Below are 20,784 nucleotides of genomic sequence, written 5' to 3'. Positions count from 1 at the left end.
CTCCCTCGGAAGCTAGCGGACTCTCCTTCCTTGGAGGTTTTTAAGCAAGTGGTTGAGTGGCCACATGTTGTGGAGGGATCTGGTTGAGATTCCTGCGTCGCAGAGGGTTGGACTAGATGACACTCTGGGTCCCTTCCAGAGCTACCATTCTGCAAAATCAAGAATCGCAGCCTTTTGGCTCAATAAACCCCGGGGAATATATATACAGTGGTACCTTGGGTTACAGACACTTCAGGTTACAGACGCTTCAGGTCACAGACACTGCTAACCCAGAAATAGTACCTCAGGTTAAGAACTTCGCTTCAGGATGAGAACAGAAATTGCGCGGCGGCAGCAGGAGGCCCCATTAGCTAAAGCATAGCTGTCAACGTTTCCCTTTTTAAAAGGGAAATTCCCTTATTCCGAATAGGATTCCTCACAAGGAAAGGGAAAAGTTGACAGCTATGAGCTAAAGTGGTACCTCAGTTTAAGAACAGTTTCAGGTTAAGAACAGACCTCCAGAACGAATTAAGTTCTTAACCCAAGGTACCACTGTATATGATGGTTCATGGTTTGCGGGTTAATAAAATAAAGAAAATAATAAAGAAATAAAGAAAATAATAAAGAAATCCCAGAGAAGGGATGAGTGTAAAGGACCGTTAACCACCTTCCCAAATTGAGTTCCGCGAAACCCCAAAGGACTGTTCTGTTTTCGGTTTTAATCTCGCATTTCAGAGATGACACCCAAACGTCAGTTTCTGAAACCTGCTGCTGCTTTTGTTCCTTTAGGCCTGATGAAGAGAAGGGGCTGCGACGCTATTTCTGGGTGTTCCCTGCCCTTCTTTTCCCCCCTACGGTCCCTGTGCACACCCTAGACCACCCACCCCCTGGACTTTCGCCCCCTCAAAGAAACTATCGGCCAGTCACTGCAAGTGAGAGACTCCGGCCTGAGATCTCCCCCCATCCCTCGTTCCAAGATGTCTCCCCTCCTTCAGATGGGCTTCTCCTGGGTCTTCGTCCCCTTGATCTGCCCGGTGCTGCGGGTCCGGCTGGCAGCCTTCTTTTTGTCCGGCGTGAAGGTGAGGGAGCGGGACTTGGTGGTGCTGGGCGTGGTGGCGTTCTTGCTGGTGTCGGCTGCCCGGGGTCCGCAGATCGCTTCCAGGGCCTTGATCTCGGTGGTCGGCTTCTCAGCCAGGAACTTGAGGACCCAAGGGACTTTGAGCACCTCCAGGATGTTCAGCCGCTTGGAAGCTGGGCGCAGGATGCGGTGGACCAGTTCCTGCAGGGGCGAGAGAGACAGGCGGTCCGGGTTGAACCGCTACGAAGGAGGAGGCTTTGGATCAGGGAAACCGCCCAGCTAAATCTGCCCACCTGTTCTCCCAGGGGGCTTGTGGGAAACCTACGAGCAGGATTCGAACACAAGGGCCCTCTCCCGTCCTGCAGTTCCCAGCAACTGGCGTTCAGACACATGGCTGCGGACACCGAGCCCAGCCATCAAGGCTGGTAAAAGGTAAAGGGACCCCTGACCATTAGGTCCAGTCGTGGCCGACTCTGGGGTTGCGGCGCTCATCTCGCTTTATTGGCCAAGGGAGCCGGCATATAGCTTCCGGGTCATGTGGCCAGCATGACTAAGCCGCTTCTGGCGAACCAGAGCAGCACATGGAAACGCCATTTACCTTCCCGCTGCAGTGATACCTATTTATCTACTTGCACTTTGACATGCTGTTGAACTGGTAGGTTGGCAGGAGCAGGGACCGAGCAACGGGAGCTCACCCCTTCGCGGGGATTCGAACCGCTGACCTTCTGATCGGCAAGCCCTAGGCTCTGTGGCTTAACCCACAGCACCACCCGCGTCCTGTCATGGCTGGTAGCCATCCACAAAACCTTTTCCAAGTAGTGCACGGGCAAATTCAGAAGTGCACAGTTCCTTCATGGATTACACCTCTAAAGCAGTGTCACTCCACTTTAAACAGCCATAACTCCCCCCCCCCCCCAAAAAAAAAAAGCTCGTGGGAACTCTAGTTTGTTATGGGTGCTGAGCAGGGCCGGATTTAGGTTTGAGGAGGCCCTCAGCTACTGAAGGTAACGGGACCCTTTATATGTCCAGCTGTCCTTTGTCAGTAACAAATTGTCGCTGGTTTTTGAGTTGAATATATGCTATATGGTAATTTATGGACCTCAGAGGTATCTAAAACCATTTGCCCATGTTGCCATGCAACCAGTCCGTGCAGAATGTAGGCACCCTATATATAGAAAGGAGCAAACCAGTGATATTTTAGGAAGCAGGCTAGGCCCATGACTTACATCATAAGAGCCTACACAACACAAAACACTGTTGCTGTAGGTAGGTTTTGTTTTATTTGTTTTTAATCTTATGTTTTGGAAATGTACATCCAGTTTTTTCCTCCTTTAGATTTTTTGGGGCCCCCAAGAGAGTGGGGCCCTAAGCTATAGCTTGTTTAGCTTATACATAAACCCAGCACTGGTGCTGAGAGTTGCTAGGAGACCCCTATCCCCTTCACAGAGACACGATTCCTTGGAGCTGCTTTTAAGCACGAATCTCAGGGAATTGTAGTGCGCTCTCTCACAACTAAAAAGATCTTCACTGTATGAGAGGCAACCGATTAAGCAACTGAATTTGCAACTGGGTGAAAACAATTGTTCCAAAGTGGAAAAGCAGGTTTGCTTTCGGTTTTGGATTATTCCCTTGTGCGTCGCAGGAGGAATCGTTTATAAAGAGGCCTTCGCTAGATCTGGGGTAGGAGGAAAGGTGTGCCCTGCCAGGTCTTCTTGGACTCCAGATCCAATCATCTCCCTCCAGTGTGGCCAAAGGCCTCGGGGCAGCCGGCTGTTGTAGCCTTTATGATGCCCTGTTTGGCCACAACTTCCCCATCCCTACTCAGAGTTAGGGGAGACCGGTGCAGCAAAGAAGCAGGAGCCCTCCGCAAAAAATTACGCCTGTCATTTACTTTCTTGGGCTCCATGATCACTGCAGATGGTGACAGCAGCCATGAAATTAAAAGACGCCTGCTTCTTGGGAGAAAAGCAATGACAAACCTAGACAACATCTAGGTCCGTATAGTTAAAGCTGTGGTTTTCCCAGTAGTGATGTATGGAAGTGAGAGCTGGACCATAAAGAAGGCTGATCGCCGAAGAATGGATGCTTTTGAATTCTGGTGCTGGAGGAGACTCTTGAGAGTCCCATGGGCTGCAAGAAGATCAAACCTCTCCATTCTGAAGGAAATCAGCCCTGAGTGCTCACTGGAAGGACAGATCCTGAAGCTGAGGCTCCAAGACTTTGGCCACCTCATGAGAAGAGAAGACTCCCTGGAAAAGACCCTGATGTTGGGAAAGATGGAGGGCGCAAGGAGAAGGGGACGACGGAGGACAAGATGGTGGGACAGTGTTCTCGAAGCTACCAGCATGAGTCTGACCAAACTGCGGGAGGCAGTGGAAGACAGGAGTGCCTGGCGTGCTCTGGTCCAGGGGGTCACGAAGAGTCGGACACGACTAAACAACTAAACAACAACAACAATCTTCGATTCTAGCAATAGATTTTTTTAGGGGGGGCAATTTGGATGATGCCCAGGGGTCCCGAACCTGCGATCCTACACCTGCAAGGTTAGAATCTGCAAGAGGAAACCAGTTCCTTTGTTCAGGTAATGGTCTTGGTGGCCTCATCAGCATCTTAAGGCGTTAACTGGGAAGAGATGTGTTGCCATAGCGACCACTCGAGATGCTTCCAGGAAGGTGTAAGCACTTTCCGAACTCGCCTGGCTGGATGCCACATGAAGTTGGAATCAGGCAAGTTGGTTGTGAGTTTTCGCTGATGCTGGAAGCTGGAGAGACAGAGGCTTGTCTTGATGTGTGCAGGACTTGTAATCATGAACAGGCAAGATCTGCTGGAGTGTTAAGGCTGTATATCTGTGTAATATGTATATCCTAAGGACACTGCAGTCTCCACTGATCTTAATTTCCAAGGAAACGCAACCAAATTGCAGGTAAGCACCGGAGTCTCTAGCTGCTCGGAGACCAAGGTGTGCACAGCCGTCCTTTGCATTGAACAATACTTGAAACGAAAAAGCTCCTGTCTGGGACCTGGGGTAGCTCAGTCGGTAGAGCACGAGACCTTTAAATCTCAGGGTTGTGGGTTCGAGACCCACATGGGGCAAAAGATTCCTGCATTGCAGGCGGTTGGATTAGATGACTTGCAGGGTCATCAGTGTGCAGGATCAGAGCCAGTGTAGTGTAGTGGTTAAGAGCGGTAGTCTCGTAATCTGGGGAACCGGGTTCGATTCTCCGCTCCTCCACATGCAGCTGCTGGGTGACCTTGGGCCAGTCACACTTCTCTGAAGTCTCTCATCCCCACTCACCTCACAGAGTGTTTGTTGTGGAGGAGGAAGGGAAAGGAGAATGTTAGCCGCTTTGAGACTCCTTAGGGTAGTGATAAAGCGGGATATCAAATCCAAACTCTTCTTCTTCTTCTTCCCCTCCAACTCTACAATTTTATGATTTAACTGGGAGGGTCTTAGTAACAGGTTGTTTGAAAAACAACAACAACACAATAGTTCATCTGGCCAAGTTTCTCCGCCCCCCCCCCCAAAAGCCCCAATGAAAGCTATGTCTGTAGCAAAACATAGCAAGGGTCTCCGTGAATTTTTGGAACTCTAATCCGCTTCTGAATTTACCCAAGTTCTCTCTCACACAAACACACCTTAGCAACAGCCATCTCGCGGGGAAGACCGTAAACCGTAGAGGACGCAGCCTGCCCTTTTGTACTCCGCAAACCATCATGCATGCTGTTGCTGCTTAACGACTGATGCTAGAAAAATGCAACCTGTGCTGTTGACAGAAGTAGTACGACTCGTGCAACACGGTGGCGACTAATATACACACTATAATTACCCCCCCCAAAAAAGGGACGCGGGTGGCGCTGTGGGTTAAACCACAGAGCCTAGGACTTGCTAATCAGAAGGTCAGCAGTTCTAATCCCTGCAACGCGGTGAGCTCCCGTTGCTCGGTCCCTGTTCCTGCCAACCTAGCAGTTCGAAAGCACGTCAAAGTGCAAGTAGATAAATAGGTACCACTCCGGTGGGAAGGTAAACGGCATTTCCGTGCGCTGCTCTGGTTCGTCAGAAGCAGCTTAGTCATGCTGGCCACATGAGCCGGAAACTGTACGCCGGCTCCCTCGGCCAATAAAGCAAGATGAGTGCCGCAACCCCAGAGTCGGCCACGACTGGACCTAATGGTCAGGGGTGCCTTTACCTTTACCATTAATTACCAAAATAATTTTACATTCTTTATCAATCTTCTGAGAAAAATACAAAACCTTGTGCCAAAACCACAGAAACTTACGAACTACCCAACCTAAGATGAACTTCTAATGTCTTATTTCAATAGATTTTTCAAATGCTTGACTTAGTCCTTTGCTTTCTTTATCTTTTTAAGTAAGTTCATAAAGATAGCAACAAAGGGTAAGTTTGGTGTTGTTCACAATACTGAGAGATGCTAGTGAAGTTGTAGATGAATGTTCATGAAGTTGTAGACAGGGTACCAGCGTTTTGCACCTGTTTCGCCCTGGCAGTCCAAGTGAGGCCGCTGATTGCTAAGCAAATCGGTCTCTTAAGTTTAAGCCAAGAAATACTATTCATTATGAAATTGAATATCAATATACATATCAAGGCTTTGATATTAGACCACTGAAGAAGCCCAGAAAACGACCTTGGGAGTGTGTTACCTGCAAGCCCCAGTAAAAGAGCCCCATCGGGCCTTACATTCTTAAGGTTCGGGGAGTTGGCACATGATTCCGCACGCTGACCTAAGGAGACAGCAAAATCAGGCTCCCAGGAAGGAGGAGGGGAGTCACGGGAGTCGTGTTCATTTCCCTCCGGGATCAAACAACAAACTTTAACCTTTTGAGGCATCTTGCAGTCCTCCTAATCCAGTGGTCCTCAAACTACGGTCCGCAGGCCAAATCAGGCCTGCCACAGTCCTGAACTCGGCCTGCCCGGCAATTGCAGAACCCGCCGCTGTCTAACAGGTCTATGGCAAAAGGAAGTATGGCGTTCTGTGCCTCTGCACGGCCTCTGCATCCGGCGTCCGTTGATACCGCAAGTGGATGGTTGGTTGTGGGGAAGGAGGACAGTGTGCGTGCAAGAGGAGGGATGATGTGATCCTGCACACAGGCCGGTGCTTTTGCATTCTCTCCTTCTATGCTCTGTGGCTGAGAGTTTTCTGTTGACATTGAAACTGTCAATCCGATTTACCAAATGGAATTGGCCGAACTACAAAATTGTGAAAGACACATTCAAATCAGGCAGCCTCACTAATTTCTATGCATCTCTCCCCTCTGAGACATATCTTAATCTCAGGAACCATGCACTCAAAATCGCAACCATCTTTGGCAGCACTTATGTCTGTGAACAGGGATGCGGGTGGCGCTGTGGGTTAAACCACAGAGCCTAGGACTTGCCGATCAGAAGGTTGGCGGTTCGAATCCCCATGACGGGGTGAGCTCCCGTTGCTCGGTCCCTGCTCCTGCCAACCTAGCAGTTCGAAAGCACCTCAAAGTGCAAGTAGATAAATAGGTAACGCTCTGGTGGGAAGGTATACGGCATTTCCGTTCACTGTTCTGGTTCGCCAGAAGCGGCTTAGTCCTGCTGGCCACATGACCCAGAAGCTGTACGCCGTCTCCCTCGGCCAATAAAGTGAGATGAGCGCCGCAACCCCAGAGTCGGTCACGACTGGACCTAATGGTCAGGGGTCCCTTTACCCTTTACCTATGTCTGTGAACAGACTTTTCCCCGAATGAAACATGTGAAATCTCCAACCAGATCCAGACTAACTGATAAACACTTGCTACGACTAGTGACAAATATGAAACCGGATACTGACCACCTCAGGAGCCAAAAGCAGGCCCATACTTCCCATTGAAATACTTAAAAGTTTATGTTGATTAAAACCGTTCTTCAATTTAAATATTGTATTGGTTTCCTGTTTTTGTGCACTACAAATAAAATATGCGCCGTGTGCATAGGAATTCGTTCATTATTATTTTTTCAAACTATAGTCCGGCTCCCAACAGTGTCTGAGGGACAGTGAACTGGCCCCCGGTTTAAAAAGTTTGAGGACTCCTGTCCTAACCGATTTACAGTGGTGTCTGGCTTTAGAGCTTGTTTCCTCAGATCTGGGTGACATATTTCTCTTGCTGCAGCCCGCAAGAGCCAACAAGGCCACCCCAAATTAGTTAGGAGCCCCGATAAATTTGGACTTCTGCCGTGGGCGGGAAAGAACCCCCAACTCTGCCTGCGGCTGGTGTTTTTCGCCCTCTTCTGAACTCCCAGGAGCTGAGTGCCCACCTCCTCGGTCAGTCGTGTCTTGCCAATCGTTGGAAGCTGGTAACGTCGGGAGAAGGAAGGCTCCAGGAGGAAGGCGCCATGAGAGTCGGGGAACAGCTCCTCTCCTTGCTCAGAGGAACCAGGTGATCAGCCAGGGTGTAGCTGGCATTCCTGCCACCCCCGTGATACAGCCTCAGGGTGCTGGGTGGGTGGAGAGGTTGATGCAGGGCCAGCCTCACAGTAAGTACGCCTGCTGCACTCGAGAGTATTGGCGCTGCAGCCAGGCTGGCGTGTGAATGGCACTGGCTGGAAAAACCGCACCTGTTGGATTTCTGCCTGTTCCAACCCAGTTAAAAGCCCGAGGAGGAGATCTCAAAAAAGAAGATAGACAGGAACTGGAAGGTGTTTAAAGGATACTTGCAAAACCATACTGAAAAATCAGAACTCCTATTAGAATAAACAAGTTCCGTTTTAAATACTGAAATACTAAAGAAGATGGATAATGATGTGTAATAGAAAAAGAAGCATGAAATTAGGTTAAAGGTGTGTGAAAGAAAGTAACAAGTGGGAAGAAATCTCAATTAAGTAAATTGGAAGTCTAACACAAAGGTGGGGTGAGGGGTGGTGGATGGTGATGGGAAAAGGAATTATCTGTGGGATTGAGTGTAGGTATGTTTGAACATTTTTAAGGACTGTATGAAATGTATGTTTGTATGCTTGTATATTCACAATATGTGTGTATTAATGTTGAATTATTTTAATAATAAAAACTTTAAAAAAAAAAAAAAAGCCCAAGGAAGAGAAGAAGCTGTGAGTTAAGGGCAAGGGCAGAGGAGACAACACGTCTTACATGAGGACCTCTGAGTAGCTTTTTAGGGGGCAGGCATAGAACCACCACTGTCCTGCAACTGCCCCCTAGTGGTTTTTGAGGGTATTGATGTAGCACCCATGCAGCAGCACCCCCTAGTGGCATTTGAGGGTATGGGCACCATTGCACAAGTACCCCATAGGGGATTTTGAGGGCCTGGATATAGGACCCCCACATCAACACCCCCTACTGGGGTATGGGCACCACACCCTTATCCCATGAGTAGGTAAAGGTAAAGGACCCCTGGACGGTTAAGTCCAGTCAAAGGCGACTATGAGGTTGTGGCGCTCATCTCGCTTTCAGGCTGAGGGAGCCGGCATTTGTCCACAGACAGCTTTCCGGGTTGTGTGGCCAGGAGGACTAAACCGCTTCTGACATGACGGAAATCAGAGCGCACGGAAACGCCGTTTACCTTCCCACTGCAGTGCTACCTATTTACCGTATTTTTTGCTCTATAAGACTCACTTTTTCCCTCCTAAAAAGTAAGGGGAAATGTGTGTGTGTGTTATGGAGCGAATGCAGGCTGCGCAGCTATCCCAGAAGCCAGAACAGCAAGAGGGATCGCTGCTTTCGCTGCGCAGCAATCCCTCTTGCTGTTCTGGCTTCTGGGATTCAGAATATTTTTTTCCTTGTTTTCCTCCCCCAAAAACTAGGTGTGTCTTATGGTCTGGTGCGTCTTATAGAGCGAAAAATACGGTATCTACTTGCACTGGCATGCTTTCGAACTGCTAGGTTGGCAGGAGCTGGGACCGAGCAATGGGAGCTCACCCCGTCGCGGGGATTCGAACCGCCGACCTTCTGATCATCAAGCCCAAGAGGCTCAGTGGTTTAGACCACAGCGCCACCCACATCCCTAGTGGCACTCAGTGGTATTGGCATGGTGCCCCCTGGTGGCTTTTGTGGGTATGGCTCCTAGGTGTCATGCTGCTCACCTTGATTTCCTCATTGATCTGGAGGTGGCTGGGGAAGCTGACCTCCTTCTGTGTCTCCCGCAGCAGCTTCTTGAGGTTGGTGTCGTCGAAGGGCAGGTGGGCCACCACCAAGGTGTAGAGGATGACCCCCATGCTCCAGATGTCAGAGAGGAACGGGTTGTAGGGCAGGCCCAGCAAGATCTCCGGGCAAGCGTAGGCAAAGCTGCCGCAGTACGTCTGGCTCAGGTGCGAGAAGCAGCTCATCATGCGGTAGGACGGCGTCGGGGGAGGCTGCGTCTGGGTGGACACCATCTTGGAGAAGCCAAAGTCTGAGATCTTGATGTTTTCGCGCTTGTCGAGGAGAAGGTTCTCGAGTTTCAGGTCCCTGCGGTCGGAAAAGGGCAGGGGGAGAAAAGGAAGGAGACAGGGATTCGGGTGGGGATCATAGGGGTGTTAACGGGAAAAATCCGAGGGCTCCCTTGGACAAAAACAAAGACACCAACCATGATTACTTGGAGCAAAACAGCCACGTGTCTGAAATAGTACAGGAGAACAATCCTGACGCCATTTTGACTCTCCCAAATTGACCTCAAATATTTCTCTGCAAGGAGGAAGGAAATGGGGAAAGCTTTCCGGTTGTCTTTTGATTGTAGGGGCTTACACCTCCCTTTTCAAATACAGTCTGGCAAGTATCTGTTATTAATATGCATGAGAGATTCAGGAACTAAGTATTTACCATCTGAAAGGAATGGCCAGGCTACCCAGAAAAGACAATCAAGTAAGGCATGATCAGGTACTGTGGCAGACAGGAGAGAAGCAACACTCTCTAATTTCTGCTGTAGACCACCTCCTTCTGTGATGTATGTATGATGTTATGGGGGTGGTCTTGGGCTACAGGGTGGACAGTTTCAAAGTCTATATATTAGGGCTTGTTCTGTGTTCTCCCTCCTGCGTGGAGTGAGCGAGGACCCTGTTGCAACAGATTAATAAAGATCAGGCTTACTAGTTGCTTTGCTTCTCAGAATTCTCTGGTTGGCCTGTTATTTTCTCCTACTGATAGAGAACCCACATGAGGACTCTGTACGGCAGGGGTCAGCAACCTTTTTCAACCATGGGCCGGTCTACCGTCCCTCAGACCATGTGGTGGGCCAGACTATTTTTGGGGGGGGGGAGGGGATGAACGAATTCCTATGCCCCACAAATAATAATAATAATAATAATAATAATAATAATAATAATTTATTATTTATACCCCGCCCATCTGGCTGGGTTTCCCCAGCCACTCTGGGCGGCTTCCAAAAGAATATTAAAATACTATGATACATCAAACATTAAAAGCTTCCCTAAACAGGGCTGCCTTCAGATGTCTTCTAAAAGTCTGGTAGTTGTTGTTCTCTTTGACATCTGGTGGGAGGGCGTTCCACAGGGAGGGCGCCACTACCGAGAAGGCCCTCTGCCTGGTTCCCTGTAACTTGGCTTCTCGCAGTGAGGGAACCGCCAGAAGGCCCTCGGTGCTGGACCTCAGTGTCCGGGTAGAACGATGGAGGTGGAGACGCTCCTTCAGGTATACTGGACCGAGGCCGTTTAGGGCTTTAAAGGTCAGCACCAACACTTTGAATTGTGCTCGGAAACGTACTGGGAGCCAATGTAGGTCTTTCAAGACTGGTGTTATATGGTCTCGGCGGCTGTTCCCAGTCACCAGTCTGGCTGCTGCATTCTGGATTAGTTGTAGTTTCCGGGTCACCTTCAAAGGTAGCCCCACGTAGAGCGCATTGCAGTAGTCCAAGCGGGAGATAACCCAGAGATGCATTTTAAATAAAAGGACACATTCTATTCATGTAAAAACACCAGGCAGGCCCCACAAATAACCCAGATGCACATTTTAAATAAAAGGACACATTCTACTCATGTAAAAATAGGCCTCTTCCTGAACTGTCCGTGAACCGGATTGATAAGGCGATTGGGCCTTATCTGGCCCACAGGCCTTAGGTTGCCGACCCCTGCTGTTTGGGCTCTTGGGTACCCTATAAGGAAAAGGGAGCAGTTTTTTCTTATAATGATTTGGCGAGCCAGCCAGGAATTGAGGGCTGTTGATGGCTACTAGCCAGGATAGCTGTTCTCAGCCTCCAAGGAGCATAGCTGTCAACCGTCCCTTATTTGGCGGGAAACTCCCTTATCCCAGCACCGTGTCCCGCTGCTGTCCCTTATTGATGATGTCCCTTAAATTTCCCGGGTTTCAAAGGAAGCAGCTCCTCTCCCTCCCTCCCTGCTGGCCAGGGAGGAGGGAGGCTCCAACTGTGTTGCCTGGCTGCGTTGCTCACCCAATAAGAACGACTGGGGGGTGGAGCCTGCATGCCTTGTGCCGATCAAATCGGCCGCGTTGCCTTTGCTCAGCGCTTCCCAGCGGAGAGGTGACGGTGGTTTCCCTTGCTTCGTCCCCTTTGCCGGGTTGCTGCGCTGTGGGAACCACCGCTTGAGGCTTCGTTTGGCTGCTGGCTGGGCTTTCTGCCTTTGGCTCGGAGGGGCTCAGAAGTTGAACATACCTGTGCCCGGAAAATCCCTTATTTTGGCTGCTGATCCCTTATTTTCGAGGCTGCTGGTCCCTGATTTTCAAATCTGTAAGTTGACAGGTATGCCAAGGAGGCAGACAGGAAGTGCTTCTGAACACCAGCCAGCTGTGTGTGCTTTGAATATGACATGTATACAGTAGATCTGGTGCACACACAGCCCAAGTCTTAAAAGTAGCTGTTTCTACAGGTAGCTTTGAGGACTGCCTCTTTTCCCGGCCTATCGACGTTTCCTCCATTTACTCACCGGTGCACGATGCCCTTGCCGTGCAGATAGGCGATCCCCAGAGACAGCTGAGAAAACCACTTCCCGGCCAGGGCCTCAGAACAAGCTCCCGATTTCTGGATCCACTCCAGGACGTCGCCACAGGGTGCCAGCTCCATGATGATGTAGTGGCGAGAGGTGGTCTCGATAGCCTGGTAGAAACTGATCACGTATTTGTGGCGCAGGGTTTTCATCACCTGGAGGGCAAGGTGAAACATGCGCTTTGTCAGAAAGGATCCGGATTAAATTTGTTTCAGAAAAACCCTTGAGGTATGCAGGTGTTCGCATTATAACCGAGGGACTAACAGATGGGAAATGGAAGTGGATCCTGCGAACTCTTATGGTCACAAAAAGAGTTATATTATGAGGCTGGAGGAATAAATATCCACTATCGACTACCACCTTGCCAACAAAGGTCCGTATAGTTAAAGCTCTGGTTTTCCCAGTAGCGATGTATGGAAGTGAGAGCTGGACCATAAAGAAGGCTGGTCGCTGAAGAGTTGATGCTTTTGAATTCTGGTGCTGGAGGAGACTCTTGAGAGTCCCATGGACTGCAAGAAGATCAAACCTCTCCATTCTGAAGGAAATCAGCCCTGAGTGCTCACTGGAAGGACAGATCCTGAAGCTGAGGCTCCAAGACTTTGGCCACCTCATGAGAAGAGAAGAAGACTCCCTGGAAATGACCCAGATGTTGGGAAAGATGGAGGGCACAAGGAGAAGGGGACGACAGAGAACGAGATGGTTGGACACTGTTCTTGAAGCTACCAGCATGAGTTTGACCAAACTACGGGAGGCAGTGGAAGACAGGAGGGCCTCGTGTGCTCTGGTCCATGGGGTCACGAAGAGTCGGACACGACTAAACGACTAAACAACAACAACAACATCGACTACTCATTGGCCTGAAGATCTGACTGCCTTCTCCATGTATATCTTGCAACCCTCAATCTTGTTTCAGTATCTGTTTGGACATATGGTTGATTATGTTAATATACAGTCGTACCTTGGATCTCGAACGCCTTGGCTCCCAAACAAATCGGCTCCCAAACGATCGAAACCCGGTAGTGAGTGTTCCGGTTTTCTAACGATTTTTGGAAGCCAAAAGGCCAGAGCGGCTTCCGATTGGCTGCAGGAGCTTCCTGCAGCCAATCAAAAGCAACGCTTTGGTTTCTGAACGTTTTGGAAGTCAAACGGTTTCTTCTGTTTCTTTCCCCCCCGCAAGCACTACTCAAAGGGTAGACCTTCTATGGAGTTTAAATATTGAGGTGGACCTGAACTTTATTTGCTTTTGGTGCTACAGGGCAAATCTGATTATTTTTTATGTTGACGGTTTCTTGCTTTTTTTGTTGCTTTTGAGGGAAAGGGGCGTGGTTACCTGTTTTGTTGCAAGCATAATACTTTCATATACACTGTGTTTCACACAATTTGTAAAACTACTCCACACTGAACTTTTAAAGTCCCCCCCCCCTCAAAAAATTCTATTTTTCCCAGGAAAAAACAGGGAGGGAGGAATTTTTTTTTCCCCTTGTGGCTTCAAAATTTCCAGAAATTTTACATCTCTTGTCATATGGGAGACAGTGGTTTAGGTTGTTATTGTTTTTGATTTTTGTGGTTTTATATTTTGATTTTATTCTGTAAACCGCCCTGAGACCTGCGGGTATAGGGCAGTATATAAATTCTAACAACAACAACAAACAACAATAATAACAACAACAACAACAACAACAGGACTGTTTTTATGGTGTTGTTTGCTTTTTGTTATATGGGGGGAATTGATTTGCCCACATCTGACACCACTGTGCCCCCTCCACTCACTGCTACCCCTGCCAGTTCTTGTGAAACTTTTTTTTTATACTACAAAGCTTTAGGCTGAACTATATTACGCCTGCTGAGGTTGTACAAATATTCCTTTATTCGCTTGGGGGATTCAGAGTTGCATGTTTCAACATTTATTCTTGGGGTTGCATCCCGTGCGAGTCAGGCAGGAAGTTTTATAGTAAAAAATGTCGACGCCCAACCATATTAGCTTTATATACTTTTGTTGACGGAAGCAACTCAAAGTTGCCTCGGCAATGACCTGATAATATATTTTATGGTGGCTTGGCAAAGACCTGATAATATATTTTATGTTGGCAGCGAGACAACGAAACAGCAAATATTAGAAAACTAAGGCTGGACTTTCTGTGAGCTGATCGTGTGCCAAACGTCTGGTGAAATGGATTAGCAGAAAAAGTTACGGACAGATTGAAACATGTAGCTCCCTTCACAGAACTACGCTTCCCAGAGTTCCCTGGGATCAATTGTTTAACCACTTTGAGAATTGCAGCTCTCTGAGGGGAAGCAGGGGTTACCTTAGAAATCTTAGTACCCAGAAGAAACTACACTTCCCATAATTCTTTGGGGTGTGCTTTAAAACTACGTAGTGTACACTTAAGCCCTGCCTGCCCTATGGATTCAAAGCAGCCTCGTAGCCCTTTAATAGTTCATGGTTTCCCCCAAAGAATCCTGGGAAATGTGGTATGTTAAAGGGGCTGAGAATTGTTGGGGGACCCTATTTCCCTCTCAGACCTACAATTTCCAGAGTTCTCATTGTTATGAGAATTATAAGGTCTAAGATATACTGTAAAATAAATGTTCATAAATGTACAAGGCAAACACACAAGCATAAGTACAGTGGTGCCTCGCAAGACGAAAAGAATCCGTTCCGCGAGTCTCTTCGTCTTGCGGGTTTTTTCGTCTTGCGAAGCAACCCTATTAGCGGTTTAGCGGATTAGCGCTACAGTATTAGCGGCTTAGCGGGCTTAGCGGATCAGCTGATAAGCGGCTTAGCGATCAGCTGTTAAGCGGCTTAAAGATCAGCTGATAAGCGGCTTAACGATCAGCTGATAAGCGGCTTAGCGATCAGCTGTTAAGCGGCTTAGCCGACCAGCTGATAAGCGGTTTAGCGGCTTGGGAAAAAGGGGGGGGAAAGGAAAAAAACCCCGCAGGAACTCGCAAGACATTTTCGTCTTGCGAAGCAAGCACATAGGAAATTCATTTTGCGAAGCACCTCCAAAACGGAAAACCCTTTCGTCTAGCGGGTTTTCCGTCTTGCGAGGCATTCGTCTTGCGGGGCACCACTGTATAGTGTCTGAAACAGCACAGGAGAGCAACCCTGGAGCCATTTTGACTCTCCCAAATTGACCTCAAATATTTCCTTGCAAGGAGGAAGGAAATGGGAAAAGCGTTCCAGTTGTCTTTGGACTTCAGGGGCATACACCTCCCTTTGCAAATACAGCCTGGAAAGTATCTGTTAAGCTGAGCAAACTATCAATATATGTAAAAGATGCAGGAACTAAACTATTTACCATCTCAAAGCAATGGCCAGGATGCTCAGGAAAAATGGAATCAGTGACCATTATCAGGTATCCTGGCAAAAAGGTTTTCTGGTGTAGATCGCCTCTTCACTGATGTATGTATGATTTTTGGGGGGGTGGTCTTGAGCTACAGGGGAGGAAATTTCAATTGCCTGTTGCAATATTTTAATAAAGATCAGGCTTACTAGCTGCCTTGCTTCTCAATATTCTCTGATTGGCCTCTGTTATTTTCTCCTACCGATAGAGAACCTACCGTATTTTTTGCTCTATAAGACGCACCAGACCATAAGACGCACCTAGTTTTTGGAGGAGGAAAATAAGAAACAAAATATTCTGAATCCCAGAAGCCAGAAACAGCAAGAGGGATCGCTGCACAGTGAAAGCAGCAATCCCTCTTGCTGTTCTGGCTTCTGGGATAGCTGCACAGCCTGCATTCACTCCATAAGACGCATACACATTTTCCCTTACTTTTTAGGAGAGAAAAAGTGAGTCTTATAGAGCAAAAAATACGGTACTTAAGGACTCTGTATGGGCTCTGGAATACCCCATAAGGCAAAAGGAGCAGTATTTTTCTTATAACACCTGTGAAGAGGGATTGGCTGCTAAACTGCTTTGGGAACTGTAGCTCCGAGTCTCCCAACCATTCTCACCCCCCTTAGCAAAATACACTTCCCAGAATTCTTTGGTGAGAAGCCATGACTTTAATATCCATGGCATGATACCACTTTTCTGTGTTATAACAATTTTAAGGTGTCGTGAATAAAACGGAAAAGTTCATAAGTGCACAAGCTAAAACACACATCTATAAGCACATAATCCGCATGTCTGAAATAGTACAAGAGAACACTCCAGACACCATATTGACTCTTAATGACCCCAAATATTTCTCTGCAGAAGGAAACATCTTGGAAAAACCTCTCCCAATAAGTTCTTTTCACTTACAAATCCAACAAAAACAGCACATTTTATGCATGAATAGGAGAGGTCTGTGACAATGGTTTCGGAAACTTGGGTGTTTGTCATTTTAAAAGAATGTCAATACAGTGGTACCTTGGGTTACATACTCTGCAGGTTACAGACTCTGCTAACCCAGAAATAGTACCTCGGGTTAAGAACTTTGCTTCAGGAGGAGAACAGAAATCGTGCTCCGGCGGCGTGGCGGCAGCAGGAGGCCCCATTAGCTAAAGTGGTGCTTCAGGTCAAGAACAGTTTCAGGTTAAGAACAGGCCTCCAGAACGAATTAAGTACTTAACCCGAGGTACCACTGTACTGTAAAACATTATCAGGTATCTTGACAGACAGAAGACAAGCCGTGCACTCAGATTTCTGTTGCAAACCGCCTCTTTCTGTGAGGCTTATATGATGCTTTTGGGTGGTCTTTGGCTAAGGGGTTGGGCAATTTCTAGTCTTTAAAAGCTGTTACACACCTTTGTTCTGGGTCCTTGCAAGGGGGGAAGGGGGGGCTGTGATGCAACAGACAAATAAAGATCTCCCTTGCTTTCCTTCCACTGGTTCCTACCTCCACACATTTCCCCCTTGACCAAAAACAAACTTAGGGTCACTGAAATCTCTCGATGCAGAGTTGGGTTGCAAAAGAATAACCCGAGTTTGTTCTATAACAATGTGCAGCGCAGATGGGATCTCAGACTCCGCTGCCCAGTTTCCCCATAGCTCCAGCAAATGGAAAACTATCCAGCCAGAGCCTTCAATCGACCTCTAGGATTGAAGGCACCCTGCATCTGTCAATAAGCAATGTTTGTTCTTCAAAAGGGGAAAGGAAATTAACATATGCAAAGCCATAAAGCCCAAAGTCAACATTACAATGAAGCCAGGGGCAGCTGGGAAGGGTTTCTGATTTCAGATCTCCTGTGGCTCGCACTAGTAAGAATGTGGGGTTTATTCTGTTCTCTTGATAACAGAAATTTAGCACCGAGAAAAGATTGCCATCTCTTGACTCCTCTGGTGTGTCCCCAAAAATGCAGTCCACAACTCCGCCCCTCCTCCAGTGGTCCACAAGCTTCGTTTAGGACTTTAGGTGGTCCGTGGCTCGTCTGTGGCATTCACAGCTAAAGATGGGAGACGGCACAGCCCTCGCACAAAATACCGTATTGTTTTGCTCTATAAGACTCACTTTTCCCCTCCTAAAAAGTAAGGGGAAATGTGTGTGCATCTTATGGAGCGAATGCAGGCTGCGCAGCTATCTCAGAAGCCAGAACAGCAAGAGGGATTGCTGCTTTCACTACGCAGTGATCCCTCTTGCTGTTCTGGCTTCTGAGATTCAGAATATTTTTTTTTCTTGTTTTCCTCCTCCAAAAACTAAGTGCGTCTTGTGGTCTGGTGCGTCTTATAGAGCGAAAAATACGGTATTCATGTGGATTTTTAACTGCATTTTTTAATCTCTCCGTTTCGTGTTGCAATTTGAATTCTACTAGGGCCAAAATGGTAAAACAGCAGAACAGGAAATGCTTAAGAAATAAAAGAATAACAATAAAAATCGTACTGCATCTAGCACACAGCTCATTACAACTGCTGCAAGAAGCAGAAAAACAATCATGTGGTCTGTGAGGAAGACCCTCCTCAATTTTCAAGTGGTCCATGGGGAAGAAAGTTTGGGAACCACTCCAAGATGTCACCATAAAAGTAGGTTGTCTTCCCTGCCAGTAGTTTATTTATAACTCGGTGCTGCTTGCGCAAATTTTTCACAGTGTCCTCATCAAAACGCCATCCCATATTGCCCACCCCGTTTAATCTGGATGTGCCATTTTGCTGTTCCTCCCACAAATCTCTTTGTGAGGAGGAATTAAAGAACCTTTTAATGAGGGTGAAAGAGGAGAGCGCAAAATATGGTCTGAAGCTCAACATCAAAAAAAACGAAGATCATGGCCACTGGTCCCATCACCTCCTGGCAAATAGAAGGGGAAGAAATGGAGGCAGTGAGAGATTTTACTTTCTTGGGCTCCATGATCACTGCAGATGGTGACAGCAGTCACGAAATTAAAAGACGCCTGCTCCTTGGGAGAAATGCGATGGCAAACCTAGACAGCATCTTAAAAAGCAGAGACATCACCTTGCCAACAAAGGTCCGTATAGTGAAAGCTATGGTTTTCCCAGTAGTGATGTATGGAAGTGAGAGCTGGACCATAAAGAAGGCTGATCGCCGAAGAATTGATGCTTTTGAATTCTGGTGCTGGAGGAGACTCTTGAGAGTCCCATGGACTGCAAGAAGATCAGACCTCTCCATTATGAAGGAAATCAGCCCTGAGTGCTCCCTGGAAGGAAAGATCCTGAAGCTGAGGCTCCAAGACTTTGGCCACCTCACGAGAAGAGAAGACTCCCGGGGGGGCACTAGGGGCGCATCGGAAGATGGCTGACAATAACATCTCTCCGACCCACACGAGGTAATTAAGAGACTATGATGGGAGTAAACAGCCTCCTGCCCCACCCAAGCGTGTGTGGGGGGGACTGCCCTTGCCTGCTGTGCCCTATACCACCCCCGAACTTGAGGGGGTGGGGGCACTAGGCAGAAAGCCCTTGTGCGGACTTCGGCGCCTCTAGCTGCAGCAACTTCAAAAGAAACAATTAGGAGGAAGCTAATGCACATATTTCAAGGAAGAATGGGGAGTAAAGACTGCTAACTGAAGAGATCTCTGAGAAACAAGACGGGTCGGAGGAACAGGAATAAATCATGAGAAGACACACCAAGGCTCGGTATGTTCGGCAACGGGACTGGATGGGGGGGGGGAACTTTCCTTTCTTTTCTCTATGTGATTAACCAAGAATCCCCCCCCCACAAGTCACAAGTCAGAAATGCCGTTTAAATGACTTAAGCTGAGGATTTAAGACTGTGTGGAGATAATTTTCTAACCAAAGCATGTTTTAAGGAGATCGTGGAAAGTATAAGAGCTTTGGAATGACGCAGCAAAAAATAGCGTCGCCATTTTGGCAAGTTCTGTCGAAAGACTTATGTCTGGGAGGAGGAATAGATCTGTTTTCATATTGTGGGTGAGCCTCCACAGAGGGACTAAAGAAGGCGACAGATTTGTGAGACTAATGATGGAAAGAGTGCTTTTATTTATGAAAGTGATGATATATGGAAACCATCTCGACATGATGATTGGACGAACGGAAAAATTCACACAGGATTATAACTGGTGTTTACCTGCTTAAGGAGATTATCAGAAGAGATCATAAAGAAAAAAAGAAAAATATACGAACAAGACGAGATATGGGAACAGCAAGATAGGACTGGATAGAATTATGAACATTATTTGGACAGATTTGTGGATATTAACGCAGCACCAAGAATCCCCTTTGGAACTTGAAATATGGGTCCCCCCAACAAAAAAATCAAAATTCGGCTTTGTAATTCGGAATTTATGTGATGTGATGTGATTTGATTTGATTGGTCAGTTAATAAAAATTATTTTTTTAAAAAAGAGAAGAGAAGGCTCCCTGGAAAAGACCCTGATGTTGGGAAAGATGGAGGGCGCAAGGAGAAGGGGACGTCAGAGGGCGAGATGTTTGGACAGTGTTCTCGAAGCTACCAACATGAGTTTGACCAAACTGCGGGAGGCAGTGGAAGACAGGAGTGCCTGGCGTGCTCTGGTCCAGGGGGTCACGAAGAGTCAGACAAGACTAAACGACTAAACAACAAACCCACAAATCTCTTAGATTTCCCAAGAGACACAGCAAATCTGGATTAAACGGGGGGCAAGAAATTCAGAGCAGCATTTGGATGGGGGCGACGTCACGAGGATGCTCAAAACACACATGCCCAAGCCCACAGCGAAGTGCCCTGTGGAAAAGCTCAGGGCTGGAAGGGGTATCCACGCGGCACCATGAGAATAACAACCTGTATCTCCCTCGGCAGGAATTTGGTGAGGTAATCCTCCGAGGCCTTCTTCTTGGAGATGATTTTGATGGCCACCATCGTCTTCTGCTTGGCAAAATAAGCCTCGTAGACGGTCCCATAGGAACCGTGGCCGATCACTTTGCCGACCTGGTAACCATACTGGTCCATCACAGAGACGTAGGGCGTGGAGGCTGAATGTTCAACCATGATTGAAGCCTTGTGTGCTGCCTCAAACCTCCTTCAACCAGCCAGTGGCTTCTCGCTTCAGCTCAAGGTCTACGGGGAAGGTGCTCAATACTGCAAATAATTGTTAGGTCGGCGGTGTCTAATGGGAAGGCAATAGACCCAACCTGGTGTGAGAAGGCTGGCTGCTCAATTTCTCCCACCGCCACAGCCCAGCTGAAAGGGAACTGGGTGGCACGTTTTTCTGCCTTAACGATGGTGAGATCCAGTGGATCTCACCCTACTTGTGTCCAGGATGGGCAAATCCAAGTTGGCACCCTTCTTTGCGATAGCTTCAAAGGAGGTGAGAAGATCCAGCCTTCCGGGGCCCCCCGACAACAACACCTTGACCCCCCGCCCTCCACCAACCTGGATTCCCCCCGGGATTCCGATGATGTCATAGCCACGTCCCAACATTCCGCTCGCGCCC

General features: G+C 47.9%; 1 protein-coding gene across 1 annotated transcript; it reads right to left on the bottom strand.

The window, feature by feature from the left end:
• Nucleotides 1-678: 678 nt before the first annotated feature.
• Nucleotides 679-20,714, bottom strand: TSSK4 (testis specific serine kinase 4). Its single transcript, XM_080979911.1, has 4 exons — nt 20,133-20,714; nt 11,910-12,124; nt 9,117-9,480; nt 679-1,258 (listed from the first exon to the last, which is right to left on the bottom strand). Exons 1-4 carry the CDS (start codon nt 20,337-20,339, stop codon nt 971-973), a joined length of 1,074 nt encoding a protein of 357 aa, XP_080836037.1. The 5' UTR covers nt 20,340-20,714; the 3' UTR covers nt 679-970.
• Between the last annotated feature and the right edge of the window lie 70 nt (nt 20,715-20,784).

The sequence above is a fragment of the Podarcis pityusensis genome (genome assembly GCF_964106645.2).
Source record: "Podarcis pityusensis genome assembly, chromosome: 13".
NCBI classification, from domain to species: domain Eukaryota; kingdom Metazoa; phylum Chordata; class Lepidosauria; order Squamata; family Lacertidae; genus Podarcis; species Podarcis pityusensis.
The sequence above is the reverse complement of the archived record's forward strand: the minus strand, read 5'-3'. Positions and strand labels throughout refer to the sequence as shown.